This window comes from Cinclus cinclus, chromosome 8 (genome assembly GCF_963662255.1).
Source record: "Cinclus cinclus chromosome 8, bCinCin1.1, whole genome shotgun sequence".
In the NCBI taxonomy this organism is placed as follows: domain Eukaryota; kingdom Metazoa; phylum Chordata; class Aves; order Passeriformes; family Cinclidae; genus Cinclus; species Cinclus cinclus.
In genome coordinates this window covers 16,490,886-16,509,854 of record NC_085053.1, presented here as the reverse complement: position 1 = coordinate 16,509,854, position 18,969 = coordinate 16,490,886, and the positions used below count along the sequence as shown (strand labels likewise).

At 48.2% G+C, this 18,969-nt stretch overlaps 1 protein-coding gene across 1 annotated transcript; it reads left to right on the top strand.

The window, feature by feature from the left end:
• Window positions 1-15,851: 15,851 nt before the first annotated feature.
• On the top strand, window positions 15,852-17,673 carry CCN1 (cellular communication network factor 1). Its single transcript, XM_062497464.1, has 5 exons — window positions 15,852-15,911; window positions 16,030-16,246; window positions 16,582-16,929; window positions 17,069-17,271; window positions 17,374-17,673. The coding sequence occupies exons 1-5, from the start codon at window positions 15,852-15,854 to the stop codon at window positions 17,671-17,673; spliced, it is 1,128 nt and encodes a 375-aa protein (XP_062353448.1).
• Window positions 17,674-18,969: the final 1,296 nt, after the last annotated feature.

The window sequence follows — 18,969 nt, the reverse complement described above, 5'->3', positions numbered from 1 at the left end:
ACAGCCTTGCTGTGCACCCACGCTGCTGGCAGCTGTGTGGGACCATGGGCAAAATGAGTAGCACAGTTTCTTGTTAGGAACATTTGAAAGCAGATCTAGAGAAATGCATCACATTTGGAAAACTCTGTGTCACAGAGCTGTTGTGTTTCTAGAAGGGGGAGACATGAGGTGGAAGTGCAGCTTTACACAAGCAGGAAGAAAAAGCTTGGCAGTGCTTTCAGCTCCACAGAATCTGAGCTGCTGTTCACATGGACAAAACAGTGGTTGTCCAAATATTCAGGTAATTTTCCCCCAAACAATATTCCTGAAAGGGGTATATTTTGGGGGGTTTTGGTGTTTTTTTTTTTTTTTTTTTTGACACACAGCATCTCCCAGGTCCTGTGCTGCTACCTCCCATCACTCCCCTGAGGGCAGCAGAACTGAGAGGCAGGAAATGTCCCAACAGAAGCCCAACCCCAAGAGGCAGCACCACCACCCACAGCACCCCGATGCTCTTCCCTGCTGAGTTCTGCTGGCTATAGAGCCAGCATCCCACTGTGGATTGTGGATGCTCACCCTCCCACGGTGACATTAACATCCCCCAGATTTTCTCTGCATCACAAATGAGCTGCAAAGCTGCCAGGGAGGGAAGAGGAAAGAACACCTTTGAATTCCTGCCCCAGTCTCCCTTCTCTGGCAGCCAAAAGCAGGGCAGAACCTTCCCTCCAACTGCAGCAGCAAAGGCTCACCCAGGGGTGCTGGAAGGCATTGGGGTGCGTCCAGCCACGTCTCCATGCCTGGGCAGTGTGGCCAAGCTAACCAGCTGGAGTGTGGAGGAACAAGGACTGCTCAGTGGTTTTAAAAGGGGAAATTATTTTTCTGCCAGACCATCCCAAGCTTCCAGCACTCACCACACCATCTGACCATGGGCTACATTTAAAACATGCTTTCTGGCTCTTTCTTGCCAGAGAAAGGATATGAATAACAAGCTGGTACAGCCTTCTTATAATGCCACATTTTTCTGGTTAGTAAAATCTCTGGCAAAAACATGAAGAACCAGATGGCTTGCAACGTGCCAGCATCCCAGATGCAGGCTGGATGCCTGCATGATGACGGGCAGCAGGACGTCACCTTCTCTAGCAGCACCCTGGCCTGTGAAACACCCCGACCCTGGGGAGGTGGAAAGGTAAGGTGACTCAGAGAAGACATGTGCCCATTTTCCAGTAGCTCTTCTACCAAACCAAACATTTGGAAGTACTGGTGGAGCCATGAGCAAGCTGTGAGCAGTAGAACTAATGAGACTTCATTTCCTACGGATTTGTGCCTTGCGGTTGGACTTTCCAGTGTCTGAAGATCATATGTGGACCAAGGAGACACTCTTTGTGGCCAGGGTGTTCACGGCCTCTCCCTCTGCATTCCCACCTTGGATTCCTCCTCCAGCCCCTGACTAGAGCTGGGCACAGGCCATCAGCTCTCCCAGGGCATCGGGGACATCCTCTTCCCCCAACTCCTCCCCTTCCTGGGCTATGCCTATGGCTTAATCTCTTGGAAACAAATACTTTCATTGCATGGTTGGCTGAAATAGATCCACTGGACTCAAAAATAGAGGGTGAACTAGCAGGCAGAAGTGACTAACAAAACTGCCTATAGTAAGAAAACCAGCATAACAGCCTTATATAAACATTAAATATAGAGCAAGAGCAGCCCACATCCTTGAGTCTAGAAGCCACAAATGAAAACTTTCTCAGGGCCAGCAGATGCTGGGCATGTATCACATACCCCTGAGCACTCAGGTCAACGAGGGAGAGGGAGGGAGTTGTGATGATGGCTCTCAGCTACCTCCCTGGACATCAGCACTGGCAGCTTCCCGAGCTCCTCCTGCATCCCCGGAAAGCTCAGCAGTGCAGTCCCTGCTGTTCCACCTCCTGCTGTGGGTGTGAGGATCAGCAAGCATCCCACCCACTGCACATTCCTGCCACAGGTCACCCAGCACAGAAGCACAGGGGTGAGTGGAAAAAGGCTGGTAAGCCCATCTGTTTGGTACACAGCTGGGCAGGCACACACTGCATTTCCCACATTAAAAGAAGGTCTGTTTTGCATGTGGTGCTTACCCTCAGTGAAACTAATCATGTAGTGCCATCAAGAAACACTGAGCTTTGCTGACCTGCACATGGTTCAGTGCCACAGACTGACTGTTGCTGCACTAAACACTGCTTCGCATTCATCTCTTGCAAGGGCATACAGACTAACGTTTCATTGTGATACATGACGAGATACATGACAAAATCAACAGAACGCATCAGACGCAGAAACAAATGGTTACCCAGATCTATTTACAATGTTGGAGGTGTCATACGCCCAAAGCTACATGTTTTTTAAAAGAGAGAGAGGCACATTCTGGCGACCATGGGGTTTGCTGTCAGGGGCAGCGGCAGGAGCACGGTGCAGCCACAGCAGAGCATCACGGTGTCCGCTGGAGGGGAGCAGCGATTCCCCTACTCCAGGGCTGCAGGAGGGGTGAGCAGTGATGCAGGCACGGCTCCCTGCAGGCACACCGGGCAGGAGCCAGCAGCACACGTGGCTGGGCCGAGGCAATGGTGTTTGTTGCCATGGAGAAGGAAAGTCCCTTCCCCAGAGCAGCCCTGGCAACCCTAGAATGTTATCCATAAGGCAGAGCCAGACTGCTCACAGTGGTGCACACAAGAGACAAGGCATGAACAGGGATGAGAGGGGCTCAGACTGGGTTCAGAATTCCAGCCTGAATTATCTAGTGATCTTCTATTTTCCCTATGGCTTGGCTTCCTATGTGTAAAATGCAGAGGCACATATAGATAGCTTTTCCCACTGACAGTAGAATACATCCACTAAGACTATATGGCACCAGAGACCACAGAGGTTTAAAAATAAGTACCTTTTTAAGACAATGAAGAATAAATATCCATCACATGAACAAGTGCAAAATTAGCTGGGACCATGTTGTCTATAGGACAGGAATTCACTTTGCTGTCAAGCTGGTTTGTGACAGAGCTGACAACATATCCCCTGCTGCAGGAGAGAACCAGGACAGCAGGACACAGCCTTGGTCTGTAAATACAGCTTACTCCATGCATCCCACACCTTCTTTCTTTGTGTGATAATCTGCTTCCCACAATATTTTTCTTCCTAAAACTAACATGAAAATGAGAGCAGAAGAATCATAGCCTCAAACTGGTGTTTGAATAGCACTGGGTTACTAAAAAGTAAAAATAAAAATAAAAATGGGGCAAACTGAAGATGCTTTCATCTGGAGTGAGAAGAGACTAGACAGAGTCAGCAAGAGGCTTCAAGACCAGCTGAAGGAAAGATGGCTCTCTTTCACATCAACAGCAAAATCTCCTTCAGCAGCTGAATCAGGTCCCCTCTGCACTGGAAATCAACTTTCAGATGAGGCCAGCCACTCTTTCATACTGACTGCCTATGCAACAGTGACACTGCCACTAGCACCTAATTTATTTTGTCCATTTAGGAGACATCTAGTTATCTCAATTATTTAACAATGTGTAAAATTACAAACATATTTAACTACAATATGTTCCTCTTGCGTAAACCTCTCCTCTTGGCCACATACATAATGAAAACCCTGTTGAGTCAGTAATAAAATCCAGAAAGCTTTCAAGTCTCAGAACTGAATGTTCAAATTTTGTGGCTCACTTCCTTTTCTAACCAGACAGCAGGACTGCCAAGAGAATTTCTGGGCATTCAGCCCCTTTTGATATACATACACACACAAATATATATATAGCACTCTTCTGGGACTGGCAGAGTGCAGGCACTAATTGTTTTAAAGTCAGTTATGAACAAATGCACTTTAAAAATAAATCAGAATACTACTTGTTTTCATCTGACAGAACAGACATCTCAGACCTGGACAGGGAAAACTATCAGCTCCAGCTCTGTCAATACATAAATATTTACATTTCACTCCAGCAGAGGAAAAATGCAGCACTAATTTTGGGAACAAACCTCAAAAATTCCTGCCGGGAAATACCATAGCTCTTTATGCAAATAGACTGGTTGCACATGCAAATGCATGATTAAGGTACTGTGTGCAAGTACAGGTCAGATGTGATCTAGCACAACACAGCTTTGGAGGCTAAGCCCTGCTCCTGTGAAGAGCAGAGCATCCTCACCCTGCACTGGAGCCAAACAGTAATGAGTGAACTGAATCAATCACAACTGGGAAGACTTTGATAGCTAAATACAAGACCTTTAAGGTTATAATACACAGAACGCTTGTGGATCCTGCCCAAAAAGACTAAATAGCTTCTAAATCCTTTGCACTATTTATAACAACAACCACTACCACAATTACATTTATTTTGCTTCAGAAGCACTGCCTGCTTTTATATTTATAATGTAAGCAGCATATTAAAAAAAAAAAAGGGGACCAAATAGATTTCACATATGTCAGTGTAATCCAAGAGCAGCAGCTATGTGAAGGGACAGCAAATATTCAATGAGTTTCACATGGCATGGAAATACAAAGCAAAGCTGGAGTCTGAGAGTTTTCCCACACTTTGGCTGAGTACATTACCAACAACCACCAGAGAGAAGCAGCAAGATCCAGGGCATGGTGCAGCATCCCCACAACACTCAGAGGTACTCACACTGCTGTGGGAGCAAAGGACCACTGAATGAGAGATACAATGCCAGATAAGCATTGCCTGAGGAATTAGACTCTGTGGCTCTTCAGGTGACAGGTGGAGCAAGGTCATCCTAACCTACCCTGCACTCTAAACTGGGAGATTTTTACATCACTTTTGTGATGAAATTTTTCCACTGTCAGCGGGCAATGAGTCAGAAGGGAGAGGGATGCTGTTTACTGAAAAGCTCTTGGTTCTAGATAGAGTAAAAGGGAAATATATAGGAGTGGCTAAGATTGGGATCCAAGAAGAACATAAAAAAAATAAAACACAGACAAAATATGGAAGTGCGGGTGGAGATGGAAGCAGAAATACCAAAGAGGAAAGGGAAGACACATCTAGAAGAACCCAGACAGAAAACTGAATGCAGGCAAAGAATAGCAAAAGGATGTAAACAGGAAACAGATATAGAAAATGGTGGTGGGTTCCCAAATTGCATGCTATTGAAGTACATGTGCCTTTTTAAAAAATAAATCCATGGCAAGATGACCCTGATATTATCAGGATACCATTGACCCTATCAGGACAGCTTGCTCTGGCAGAGGGTACAAAATAAAGGTGCCTGCCTAGTGAAAATCATGACATTAACTAAAATGATTGGAATCAAAGGGAAGACCCATTGCACCCCCAAAAAAATACCATTCCTCCTCTTGAGAGGCACCAGCCTGTGCAGTTACTGCTCTGCATATGCTCCTATCATTCACAAGCACCCATCGTATTCTCACTTCTTCTTAAGGTACCTTGTCCTTGACACACCCTCCTGCTCCCCAGGAGTCAGGCAACAGTATTTATCCCCTGTCTACAAGAGAGACACTGATGCACAGGGAGATGAATGACTTGTCCAAGACCATGCTGGCAAACTCTGAAAACCCAGAGCCTGAACCCAGCTCTTCCAAGTTCCAGGTCAGAACTTAATCTGCTAATGAGAACCAAGAAAATGTAAAACATGCAAATGAACAGTCTTGAAAGTTTTATAAGTGAAAGTCCTGCTTCAGGCATGAATGAAGTAAGTGCAGACTCCAACAGGCAAATTCTTTGCCATCCCATCTCCTGAGTCCCAGAAATCCCGTTGATCTGGACTAATAAATTTCCCTGAGGCCTAGACATTCTCTTGGCCCTCATCCCAAGCTCACATAAGAAGCTATTTCATACATGAAGTTCTTATTTACAGTTACTCAACTCCCATAATATTTTATCTGAGGTGGCATTTTTAACACTCTCCCCCCCAATACTGGATGAACTGTCTCTTTCTTTGCTTTATAAGTTTGTAACTAATCTAGTTAAAATCCCATAAATATTGGGATGTTTCTGTGCTCCCCATTCAGACGGGAGGCAGGCTGAGGAAAAAGTCCATTCGCATTAAAATGATGGTGACATCCAGACTGGAGCTGACAATTAGTTCATTTTCTAAGGCTACTGTCACTGTGCCAGCTGCCCTTCAAGGAGCTGACTGTGCATCAACTGTGCAGCCTCCTACATGTGTGATACTTGGGCAAGAGTGTCCATAAAACCCATTGAGAGTCACCAGTCCTTGCCAGGTCTCACAGAGGGTTAATGTGCTGTTTGCTACCCCTGGGGGGTCCGGGCAGGAGCCTTTGCTTTACTGCAGCCCTTCGTGCCTCTCCAGCATCAAGGGATGTGGGGGGGGGGGGGGGGGGGGGGGGTGGTCACAAATGCAAGGAATGTGGCTCCAGAGAGCAGTCAGCAGGCTGCCTCAGGCCAGCAGGAATCAATGAGTCTCAGTTTGGGTCCAGGACAGCCAGGTTTGTCTGAGCCACTGCTCACAGCAAAGAGGTGTGAGAGGGCCATACATGAAAAATGGGCTGTGGTTCAGTGAGCAAAGAAAAGATAGGGTTACTCCACCCCTTCTTCTGGATATGCAATGGCCCTGAGTGCTGCTGTCACAGAGCCAGTCCTTGGCCTAAGATCCCCCTTCTCTTGGCACCCTCCTTTCCTGATGCTCCCTGGGCAGTGGGTTGGTCTGTGCATCATTGTCCCAGAAGGAGCTGGCAGGATAGGGAGCTGCAGCCAGTGCCCAAAGGAAAAGGCAGCCCTTCACCCCTGTGCTGGGAGGCCCAGGAAGGAGAGGTGCTGGGCTGCTCTCACCAGGATGATGCTGTCCTGCACTGAACTGGTACCTATGGGCCAGCCCCACCCCCTTGTGTTACCACCATGGCAGTCAGGAAAGATGTCCTTGGCAGGTGAAGCTGTGGAGAAAGCAAAACCATCTCACCAGGGCTTCTGGCTTTCTCACACACCTGAGATGACTATTAATTTTTTAAACATACTTACATATACTTAGTCATAAAGCACACAGCTAGCCCTAAGACAGGCTTCTGCTTCCTAACTCTTTCTTCAACAGAAAACTTTTCTGAGAAGTTGATCAACCCAAGATCTCCTTTTAAAAGTTTAGGGCTTTTTTCTTCAAGAGTTGCCAACAATTTAATCAGATTATTGAAATAAACTCACTTCTTAACCAGGGATAACCTTTGAGGAAATCAGAGTGAGGCAGATGAAACCACCCATTCCTTGAGAACTTTCCAAACCCCAAATGTCAGTTGTTTCAGTTAATCAATGCATGCTAATTAATTGATGCCATTAATTTTGACCAGATATAACAGCCTTAATGTCAGTATAATTGAAGACAAGCCAGTCCTCAGAAAAGACCTCAACCAATGTCAAAACTAACATATAAAAAAATCTTCTTGAATGTGGAAGTGGGTACCCAACCATTCCTCCCAGCATCTCCTGTGTGTAGGAGATGTGTCCAATCTATTGGGTGGGGAGGGCTCTGCACATTTTGCTTTCCCCACAACATCTGGTTCCTGTCACCTTTTAGAAATGTGCCTGTTGATAAACATCCAGGATTTCAGCCATGGTCCTGAGCACCAGCTCCTTGTCCATGGAAACCAAAAGCACTGCATTCTGGCCTGCAGCCCCACCTACCCATGCTTCCCATGCACAGGGTTTGCTGCCCTGCTCTGCTCATTCCTGAACTCTTCATTGCACACCTCACCTTCACCAGGGACATTTCAGCAACAACCATCTTCTCCTGCCAGAAGAACTGCCCATGACTGTCCCTTTCCCTGGCTACATCAGTGAGGAAACACTTCTGACCACACATTCCTATCATCCAGTCCTCTATTTTTTAAGTATGTAAGGCCTGAAATGTAGAATTTGGGATTTTACACCAGCTAATATTAATAGAAACATTCTCAGGATTTTTTTCCCCCCCAGTGTAAATGGAACACTTTTATTTTTTTAAGCATGTCCCTGCAGAGCTCACAGGCCAAACACTGCAGCATTGTACCTGTCCCTGGAGCATGCTATAAACACATCTGTCTAGCTGCTCTGTCAGGCCCACTGAGCTCTCTATAAACCAGGAAAAGTAAACCTGTACATTAAATATTTACTGTTTTCAGTGTGTATAATCTAGAAGTGTTTTTAGCAGCACAACTGAGGCACAATTTTAGTCAATGATTTTTATTTTGACATGGCACTCTTAAAGGCTGCTTGGATACATCCCTGAAACCAGAGACTCTCCTCTCACAACCAGCTGCAAACATTATCATTTTGTCACACACTGCTCACCTGAAAGACCCATCCTATCCACCATTTTTCTGCTCTGATCCTAAATTATCCTGTAAATCTGAGATCATGGGGGGGGGGGGGAGGGGGGGGGGTGGGAAGGGCAGTTTACAGAAGCAGACTCCAGGTTAGGCAGTGAGAGAGGACAGTGGCAAACTCGTGGTTGACTATGTACAAAAAAATAGAGATGGATGGAAAGCGCTAAAATAATTAAAATACTAAAGCAAACTTATCTGTAGGTAAATAGCTAGTGGCCAACACCAATTTTCTTTTGCAATTAGTGCATCAGCTAGCTTCTAATGCTTGTTCCATGCAGAAGAGCTTCTGCTTTCATCCCAACACTGACACTAGGAGCTATAACAACAGGAAAAGTGATGTTAATGCAGTCATAAAAAAGTCTCTGCACCAAAGTAGACTGCTGATAGCCTCTGCTAACCTTTTACTTCCTGAGAACACTGGTTGCTGTGAAAACAGTGGGCTGTAGACTGGCTGGCTCAAAGGGGTGTCCTCCTCCCTGAGGCTCTGCACACAGGTGCTGGGTGGAGCCCATGGGTGGACCCCTCCTCAGGGCAGCCCACCAGCTCTCACCAGCGGGCTCCCTCCAGTTTTTTTCAGTCTCCAGCAGAAAGAAGATAAAGAAAGATTCCATTCATGTAGTTTCTTCTTTGCTTACGTAGAAAAATCACCCCAATCAGCTCACCATAACAAGACAAATCTTTAGTGTTTGGATGCTAATCAAGCCTAGAGATGCTTTAGCACTTCTTCCCCATCACAGGCAGGTAACACTGGGATGGGCAACTAGTTGCACATTCTTGGATCATAACTCTAACTCCTCAAGCATTCTTAAGGTACATACATGATCTGCTGTCTGCCTTCAAGTCCTCCCTATCTGCAAGGATGACATCATGTCTAATCATTTGTCTGCTATCGATTTTTCCACTGCACTATCATAGACTCAAAGCAAGAGGCAGAAGCAGTGGAGTACCCCATGGAGGAGGTTGTGGCTGGCTTCCTTGCATCACTTAGCTCATGAAATAAGCATGCCCAAGAGAAAAACACAGCTAGCTGCCACTGCAAGGTGCTCACATAACATACTGGGGGCAAAGGGTATGAGCCCAGATGGAGCAGAATAGAAATGAACAGTAATGCAGCTAACACAGCTAAGGTCTCACTGTGTTTTAGTAACAGAAAATGAGTACATAGCAGAGAATGAGTAATGATTTTGGACAAAGCCAACAGGCACCTCAGGGGATTCTGAAATTAATCCTGTGACATTTCCAGCAGCTAGCCTGGAAAGTGCAGTAAGTGACAGAAAGCACTGTGTGGCAGAGCATGTTCAGCTTCCTGCCAGAGCAGGCCTCTCCTCCCACCTGTTTACATAGAAAAAATAATTAATCAATACTCTGTAATTTTTTCAAGAAAGCAGCTACAAAAACCTGTTAATAAAATCAAAGGTTAAGCAACTCCTCTGAATGTCCACAGATCAGTGACAGCAAACTATTCTGTCAGGTCATAAACAGCAGGGAGGGAGGGAAAGCATCAGCAGGAAGGCAGAGAGTTCCTGCACCCTTAACACAGGGTAACCTTAAGGAAATGTAGTTGTGATTTTTAATTATAATGAAAGAAAGCTCCTTCAGGAAAAGAAGAGTTTGTAAGAGGTTTCAAATGTAACAAAAGAAAACTAGCAAGCCTGAACCTACCAAAGAGAGCGTATTCTGGGCAGACAGTCCCACAAGGCAGGAGCTGGTTGTCTCCGAGGTGCAGTTAAGCTGTAGACTAAGGCAGACAGCAGCTGACAACCATTATGGATCACAGCCTGGAAGTGTGCTTTGATCAAGGATTTCTCAGGCACAGCCCAGTTGACCACAATTTCAGGTTCAGCTGGCTCCAGTAACTCCTTGCTATCATGAGCAACTTTCATCTGAGCATGTTTTTTTTGTGTTAGCAGATGTCAGTGCACATCCATTGCTCCACTGGGAAATCCTATACTCTGAAGACCGAAGTTTAACATTAAAATGTTTCTACTGAGGTCACTTGGATGATTAATTCTCTGTGGTGAGATCTCTGTCTGAGACCTTTATCTCAGGAGATGCTTGGAAAGAACCTGTGTATACCCCTGACACTTCAGCCTCCTTCATGAAAGTCATGAGACACAGCTGTGAATTATTTTCTGGAATTTATAAAAGAGATTTCAGGCAATATTGCTACCTTCTGCAAGCTTCCTGACTGCATGGGATGAAAACATTATACATAACAAGAGAGACACAGCCCACAATAGTCTTAGCATTGCAAACTTCAGCTATAGGGAGGTGCCTGATGGAAACTGCATCTTCTGGATGTAGCTTAAAGTACACCTGCATGAGAGTAGGTGAACATGTGTAAGTATTTCACCCATTCATTGAAGTAATGGTAGTCACTGGGACTGAAATAAAGTTAATATCAGATCCTTGAATAAACATGGCGAAGGCATTTTGAGTCTCTAATTGGGAAGGAGCTAAGTAGGAGCTGGCTGTAACTGCTGCATGTTTCTGCATCCAGCTCGGTGTGAGGAAGCCATGCAGTACAGACACACAGCCCAAGAGGGCTTCAACAGGAGCATGCCAACCCTGACCATCAGCAGGGAAGCTTCCTGCTTCTGTCACATTGCTGTGTCCCTTATGTCCATGTAAGATGCAGGTATCCTTGTATCCATGTAAGCTGCAAGTACAGCCATGCAGTTCACACACCAAGGCAGAAATAAGCACAGCTGAGGAAGACATGAAATTTTCCTTCTCTGTTTCCCTGCTGGATGAGGAGGCTCACAAGTCCCCCTTGGACTTCCACACAATGGGAACCTCCACAACACCTTAACAGCAGCCAGAGGAAAATGCAGCACATTTACATAGCACAGTGTTTCTCACTGCACAAATACTGCAAAGCAAAACCCCCACATATTAGAAACCACAAGCAACGTACAGGCTGTACAAAAACTGACAGGCATGAGCATAGCTGAAGGGAGGGCAGTAGGGAAGAGGAAGAAAACAAATAGGAAATGCCATACTCAAAAGAATTCAGCATAAACTCTGAGCAAATCAAAGCAAGGAAAAACTTCTGAACCCACTTGAATTTTAGCTGCTGAAGCCTCCTGGCTCCCTGGCTGCTCTGCCTGTGCATTGCTATGCTTAATTTGCCCCACTGGATTTGCACCTCCTGTGAGTGAGTGAGAGGAGCCATTGACTCTGGGAGGACTGATTTAGTGCAGCAGGAACCAGCGGCCTGGCAGAGGCTGCAGGAGAGGCCAGCCCAAGGTAGGTAAACACTGTCGTGGTTTAACCCAGCAGGCAGCTGAACACCACAGAGCCACTCATGGACTGCAGTGGGGTGGGGGAGGGAATTGGGAATAACAGCACAACCCACGGATTTAGATAAAGACAGTTTAATAGAACAGAAAATAATGGAATCATAACAGTAATAGTAACAACAACAACAACAATAATAATAAAACAACAACAACAACAACAACAATAATAATAATAATAATAATAATAAACATGCAAAGCAAGTGATGCGCAACACAATTTCCCACCACCCCCTGACCAGTGCCATATGTTCCAGAATGTCCCTTTGGCCAGTTTGGATCAGCTGTTCCTGCTGTGTCTTCTCCCAGCTTCTTGTGCTTCTCAGTCTCTTTGGTGGGGTGGGGAGAAGAGCTGAAAAATCCTCAGCTTAGTGCAAGCACTGCTCAGCAACGGCTGAAACAGTGTGCTGCTATCATTCTTCTCATCCCAAATCCAAAACACAGCAACGTACCAGATACTAGAAAGAAAATCAACTTTATCCCAGCCAAAACCAGGATGTAGCAGAAGAAGAAAGGACGTGGTGAAGACTGGAACAGCAAAAAAGAGAAGAAAGAGCAGATGGAAGAAACACACAGCAATGGATCAGCAAAAGAAAAAGAGAACAAGAAAGAGGAAATTAAACACGCAAGAGAAAAAGGGCTGGATGCTGGATTTAGTAAGATCTTTCTCCAAAGTCCACATGGTTGTAAACCTCTGGTGTGTTCCAGCTTGGTGCTGGATACTTACTGCCAGTGGGAGCACCTGGGGGAGCCTCTGTCCCACACAACCCTTCATACTGCTCCATGAACAGCTGCTATGTACAGCTAAGAAAAATTGCTGCTGGGTGGAAGGAAATCAAGCCAGTTATTTTTTCTTGATTTGTTTCTCTGGAAAGTCGTTTCCCTGGAGAGACACAGGCCTGTGAAAATAACAGGATACACTCAGTAAACCTGTAATAGCTGCTATGTAAGCCAACAGTGATTCCTGCTTTGCATTAGCCAAGGTCCCAGTGATTCCCTATAGTAAAAAAGTGAGAAACCATTAAAACACATCATGTCATTAAGCAGGGGCTATTTCCCAGTTTATGTAGGACAACAAAGTTCTGGAACAATACATTACACTGAACAAAATCTAAAAAAGGAAGATACTCCAAATTTCTTCCTGTTTCCTGATGTACATCCAGGATATGTAGGCACAGCCTGGAGTATAAATGCTGGATCATGGTTTGAGACAGTGAAGAGTGTGCAGGGAAAGGGTCATAGTCTAACCTGAGGAGTAAAGAAACTCAACCTATCTCAAGTGTTGTCAACTACTTGAAATTCAGGACAGGTTTGTTAAAAGGTTCTTCAAAGCTTTCAAAGTGACCTTTTCTTGAGCAAATGTAGGTTCAGTTAGTTTCCCATCAAAGTTGTGTGAATGTGTGGTAAGACGGGAAACCAAGTGAGAAAAAGTGTTATTCATTGACTTTTCCTGTGGCATTTGCTGAATGTTGTGAAAGTGATAGATCAAAGCAAAATGCTTGGTGCATGTCCTTAAATTAGATGTAATTAAACAAACAAGTGTTTGCATAAATCCCTGAAAAGCAAAACTGCCAATTTCCATATGCAATAGTGTATTAGCTTATTCTTTTTCAAAATTTTTGAAATTTTGTTGAAAATTTTCAGTAATGAAGGTGTTTAATCACAAATGTTTCCCTCCTTATTATAATGCTGCTGTGTAAAGAGTCATCCTGGGGAAAAAAAGTACCAGTCAGATTCCCCATCAATAAAAGTACTTTGGACTTTTAAAACTGAAGTACTCATACGCCTGTGAAACTAAGGGAGGACCAGCATAGTGGATAGCTTGAAGTCTAGAGCCCTACTCTTCCTTGTCACCAGCTGGGGCTCAACTAAATCAGCAGGGATGGAAAGTCATTACTACCATTACTGGCAGCCATCAAAGCTTGCTGGTGGTCTCACTCCAATTTTTGACGGACACATAAAATAACTTCTGTTATCAGAAATGGCACTACATGGTCTATATTGGCAGTCTCCAGAGAGCTGCATATCACTAAGGCCTGGTTTTCCCTCTCAGCTGTTGTTTCTGGCCAAATTTTGAGGCATATGAGTAATGAACAAAACCACTGCCACTTTCTGAAGCACAGGGTCTGGGCAGAGAGTGCCTGGAGCTTTCATCCCAGCACCTTTCCCAACCCCCTCAAACCACCACAAAGTAAAGCGTCAAGCCGATTTACTTGAACGTAAAGAAAACTATGAAGGAAGAAATTGAGGAGGGAAAAACCCTCCAGCGGGAAGTCTCTGGTCTCGGCAGGGGCCTGGCCACCGCCGGGAGGAGGGTCTGCAGCGCCGAGGACATGAGCCCCTCTGCCGGGCACGGCCAGGGCCGCGGGGACGTCCCTGAGGAGGAGCAGGAGGAGGAGCAGGAGGAGCCGGGCTCCGCCGCCCGCCAGGCAGAGTCACCGCTGTCCCCTGCGGGACGCGCGGCGCTCCGGCCCGTCCCGGGGTCACGGCATTCCTCCGCGGGAGAGGCTGCCCCGTCCACAGGCCCACCCCATCCAGTCCGGTCCGGCCCCGTGCTGCCCGCGGGGGGCCGGGGCACAGCCGGGGGTCAGGGCCGGGGGACAGAGCCGAGCTGTCCCCACGGGCCCCGTGGCCCGGCCGGCAGCAGCAGGTGCGCGGCGGCGAGGCGAGACCGCCCAGCGCTGCCGCCGCTCCGGACGGGCCCCCCCGTCCTGCGGCCCCGGCGGGGTCCCACAAGGTTCCTCATCATTCCCGCAGGTGTGGGAATGCGCTGGGAGCGGCACACGGGCCCGCGGACCCGGGAGCGGCACTTACCGGAGCCCCGCGCACCGTCCTTGCTGTCAGCTATCGGCCGTGCCGCCGGGCAGGCGACGAGACCACCGGGCTCGGCTCCTCCGAGCGGGGCTGCGGGGCTGCGGCTGCCTCCCCTCCCCTCCCCTCCCCTCGCCGGCTGCCGCCCCGGGCGGGCGGCACGCAGGGACACCACCATACAGGGAATGCTGCAGCCAGGTTAATCGCATCCCTCTTCTCCGCATCCCTCCCTCCCCGCCGTCCCGCTCGCCCCCTCCCCCTCCACTTTTCATGGCTTTTGGAGGGGTTTGTGCAAGCTTTCGCCTTTCCTTTGAATCCGCTTCTCTACCTTCCAGCCTTGAAGGCGACAAGAAAAACCCCAAACTTGTGTTTGGAATAGTAAACTCATTTACAGAGAAAAATCCCTGGAATGGGGACTCATTGTAACGCCTTTGGGCAGCAGACCCAACTGCTGGGCTAGTTCAATAAAGGAGCGAACTGCAGCAGATCGCCAGTTGGCTCCTCCAGCACAGTTCTCTTAAATCATGATAGACAGATTGCGTGAAAAACAGGAATTCCAAAGAATTTCCTGCCCTGGGAACAGAAGTTAAGGCTATATTTAACAACAACTGAAGCTGTCAAGAATGCTTTGTGGTTGGATAACAGAGCAGAAAAATCTGAAAAATGCGGGCTACTGCTATACCAAATATGGAAATATTGTTACGTCTGGGGTCTAAATCCCATCTGGAAGCACTTTCAGCCAGGAAAAGAAAAAGACGCCACAACAGAAGCTAAAACTCTCCTCCCTATCCCCAAATATTAAACTTCAACGAGGCAATACAATTCAAGGGCGCCCAACTTGAGTGAGGGACACCGAGCCCGGCGACGCACAGGCTCAGGGGGGGCTGTTCGCCGCTCGGTCATCCCGCTCCCGGCCTGGCAGCCGGGCCCGTCGGCGCCGCCGGGCATCGCCCGCCTCCCGCGCCCTGCCGCGCCGGGAGTCGCTTGGATGCTCGCTCGCCCAGCGGCGGCAGCAACACGGAGCGAACCCCGGCACGGCCGGGCGACCCCGCGGGCCGTGTCACAGCGCGGGGCGGCCGCGGGCGCTCACGGCGTGCCGGGGAGCTCTCCCGCTCGCGGGGCGCCACCGGCACAGCCCCGGGTGCGAACGGCCCCTCGCGGGGAGCGGGGCTCAGGGCCGGGCCGGGCCGGGCCGGGACCCCCCGCGGCAGCGCCGGCGGCCGCGGTGCCGGGAGACGGGGCGGGGCGGGGCGGCCGGGCGCGCGCCAGCCGCATTCCTGGGATGCCGCGAGCGCTGGACGCGGCCGCGGCCCGGAACGCGCGACGTCAGCGCCGCGGCGCACGCGGCGGCCCCGCGCCCTATATAAGGCGGTGGCGCCCGCCGCCGCCTCAGACCGCGCCGGCCGCGCTCCCGCTCTGCGTTCACACGGGCTCCCGCTGCACCGGCGCTGGACATGGGCTCCGCGGGCACCCGGCCCGCTCTGGCGGCCGCTCTCCTCTGCCTGGCCCGCCTGGTAAGTGCCGAGAGTCTTGCCGCGGTCCGGGAGAAGGGAGGGAGTGAGGGAGAGGAGGCGGGTCGGGCGGCTCCGCTCGGCTCCCGGCGCTCACCGGACGCTCCGCTCCTCTCCGCAGGCTCTGGGCTCGCCCTGCCCCACCGTGTGCCAGTGCCCGGCGGCCGCGCCGCAGTGCGCCCCGGGCGTGGGGCTGGTGCCGGACGGCTGCGGCTGCTGCAAGGTCTGCGCCAAGCAGCTGAACGAGGACTGCAGCCGATCGCAACCCTGCGACCACACCAAGGGGCTGGAGTGCAACTTCGGGGCCAGCCCCGCCGCCCTGAAGGGCATCTGCCGAGGTAAGCGGCGACCCCGCTCCCCCGGGACGGACCCCGCGCCCCGCGGTGCCGGGGTTCGGTAATTTCGAGCCCATGTATGGTTATGCTTTGTTGTCGGTAGCTTGGCAGAAAGGCACATGACTTCAGCAGTCTGGAATGCGATTCAGTATGTCTGGGCTCCGCTAAACGCACATAAGGAAAAGTGATTCCTGACTAAGTTATTGTTCTGGCCCCGCATCCCCGGGGGGTTGTAGGGAGCTCCGCCGTACACTGAGTGTAACAGACCAGCAAATACCTGTGCTTAAACCAGCGATTCCCGCCGCTCACTCCCTTCTTTCCCTTCCTGTTCTCTGCAGCACAGTCTGAGGGAAGACCGTGTGAATATAACTCCAAAATCTACCAGAACGGAGAGAGCTTCCAGCCGAACTGTAAACACCAGTGTACGTGCATAGATGGAGCTGTGGGCTGCATCCCGCTCTGCCCGCAGGAGCTCTCTCTTCCCAACCTCGGCTGCTCCAGCCCCAGGCTGGTCAAAGTCCCCGGGCAGTGCTGTGAGGAGTGGGTCTGCGACGAAAGCAAGGATGCACTAGAGGAGCTGGAAAGCTTTTTCAGCAAAGAGTTTGGTCCGGATGACTCCGAAGGCGAACTAACCAGGAACAATGAGCTGATTGCCATTGTGAAGGGAGGCCTGAAAATGCTACCCGGTGAGTGTGGGTTTACCTGGGTGACAGTTAAGAGGAGGACACCAGAGGGTGGCTATATGACTGACTACTTAGACTCCCAAGGCAAAGAAAGAAACCTAGAGAGAGTATGTTTAGACTAACCCCTCCTTTTCTTTTCCAGTTTTTGGATCCGAGCCACAAAGCCGAACTTTTGAGAATCCCAAATGCATCGTGCAAACAACTTCTTGGTCCCAGTGCTCAAAGACTTGTGGAACTGGCATCTCCACAAGGGTGACAAATGACAATCCCGACTGCAAGCTCATCAAAGAGACCAGGATATGTGAAGTGAGGCCATGTGGCCAGCCCAGCTATGCCTCCCTAAAGGTAAATAGACTCTCGTGGTGCTCCTCTTGTCTTAAGCTGCTTCAGGTAGGGGGTAAAGGCCAGAAAAGAATATTCTGCTAATAATGTTACTTTCCTCTGCAGAAGGGGAAGAAATGTACCAAGACAAGGAAGTCGCCCTCCCCGGTGAAGTTTAATTATGCTGGATGTTCCAGTGTGAAGAAGTACCGTCCCAAGTACTGTGGATCCTGCGTGGATGGCAGGTGCTGTACACCCCAGCAGAGCAGGACTGTCAAGGTCAGGTTCCGCTGTGATGATGGGGAAACCTTCACCAAGAGCGTCATGATGATCCAGTCCTGCCGATGCAACTACAACTGTCCACATGCAAACGAAGCCTATCCCTACTACAGACTAGTCAACGACATTCATAAATTTAGGGACTGAGTTGTGTTGGGGGTGGGATGCAAAACAGAATTTTGAAGTACCCAGCTGTGGGGAAAGGACCTTTGATGGAAGTGGTGCCTTGCCCATTTGAGGGCAACATCGAGATGTTACACGAGTGCACTGTGCAACTGGACACTAATGCAACAGAGATTTAAGCATACTTAAAGCTTCATAATACTGGAGCAACTTTACTGCTTCTTTTTGGAGCACCTTATCTAATTGTATACTGTTTTCTGTTTGTTTGTAAGTGATCAGATTAATGTTTTGTTCCGGTTATGAAAATGTTTCTATCCTGTTCAATTTAACACTATGCTTCTCCCCCTCCCTTCAATCTTCTCCCACCCTTTCCCAACTAAGTTGGAAGTTACATTCCTTCCTGAGGTGGGCACTTGTGGGGTGTTCACAGTGGCAGCTATTATGTACCAACTGTAGTTTAATGGCAAACAGAAATCAGTTGTTTTAAAGCTGAGTATTTTATTTATCAAACTGTAGCTTTTTGTTTGTTTCCTGAGGTTTTTTACCCCTTCCAGCCCCTGTAATACTGGAATAAGTTGTAAATGATTTTAATTTTATATTCAATGAATTAAAAGAATTTATTTATAGAATTAATCATTTAATAAAGAAATATTTACCTAACTACTTTTAGTAGAGCATTCTGATAGGCAACAGGTTTAAATACAGCACATGCAATTGGTTTCTGTGAAAACTTTGAATTCTGTAAAGTTTGGATTCTCTGAAAGTTAAAGCAGGTTCTACTACAGATGCAGAAATGGACTAAATAGCCAAGTCTACTTCTTTGGACAAATTATTTTTTGAAGTGGTGGCTGCAGTCTGCAACCCCCTGCTCTAGAAAGCATACACAGAAAGAGCTTGACACTGAATGCAAATCTTTGATAGACTCAGATGTTAATGAGACTGTCAGATTATTCAAACTGTCCTGGAATTTGCCATATAAGGGACTTCATTAGAATGCAGTGCATGCATGGTGATGTTGAACATTGGGATGAAAACAGTCATCAGGTCTCACAGTTTTTGGTGGCTTCTTTTTGCAAATTAATACATTTCTATAGCAGAGGAATGCTTCCTACAGGCTGCAGGAGGTAGTTTGCTTTCAGTAAATTCAAATTAAATGAGCTTGAAGCAATGACTTTTGTTAATCCTAATAACACAGTGATGAAAAGTAAACATACTGTTAACAAGACAAAAATGTGAGGAATTTCGAGTACTTGTCCCATAGAGTAGAAAGCAAGGGAGCTACTCTTTTCCTCACTTCCCCTTCTCACTTTTTAAATATGA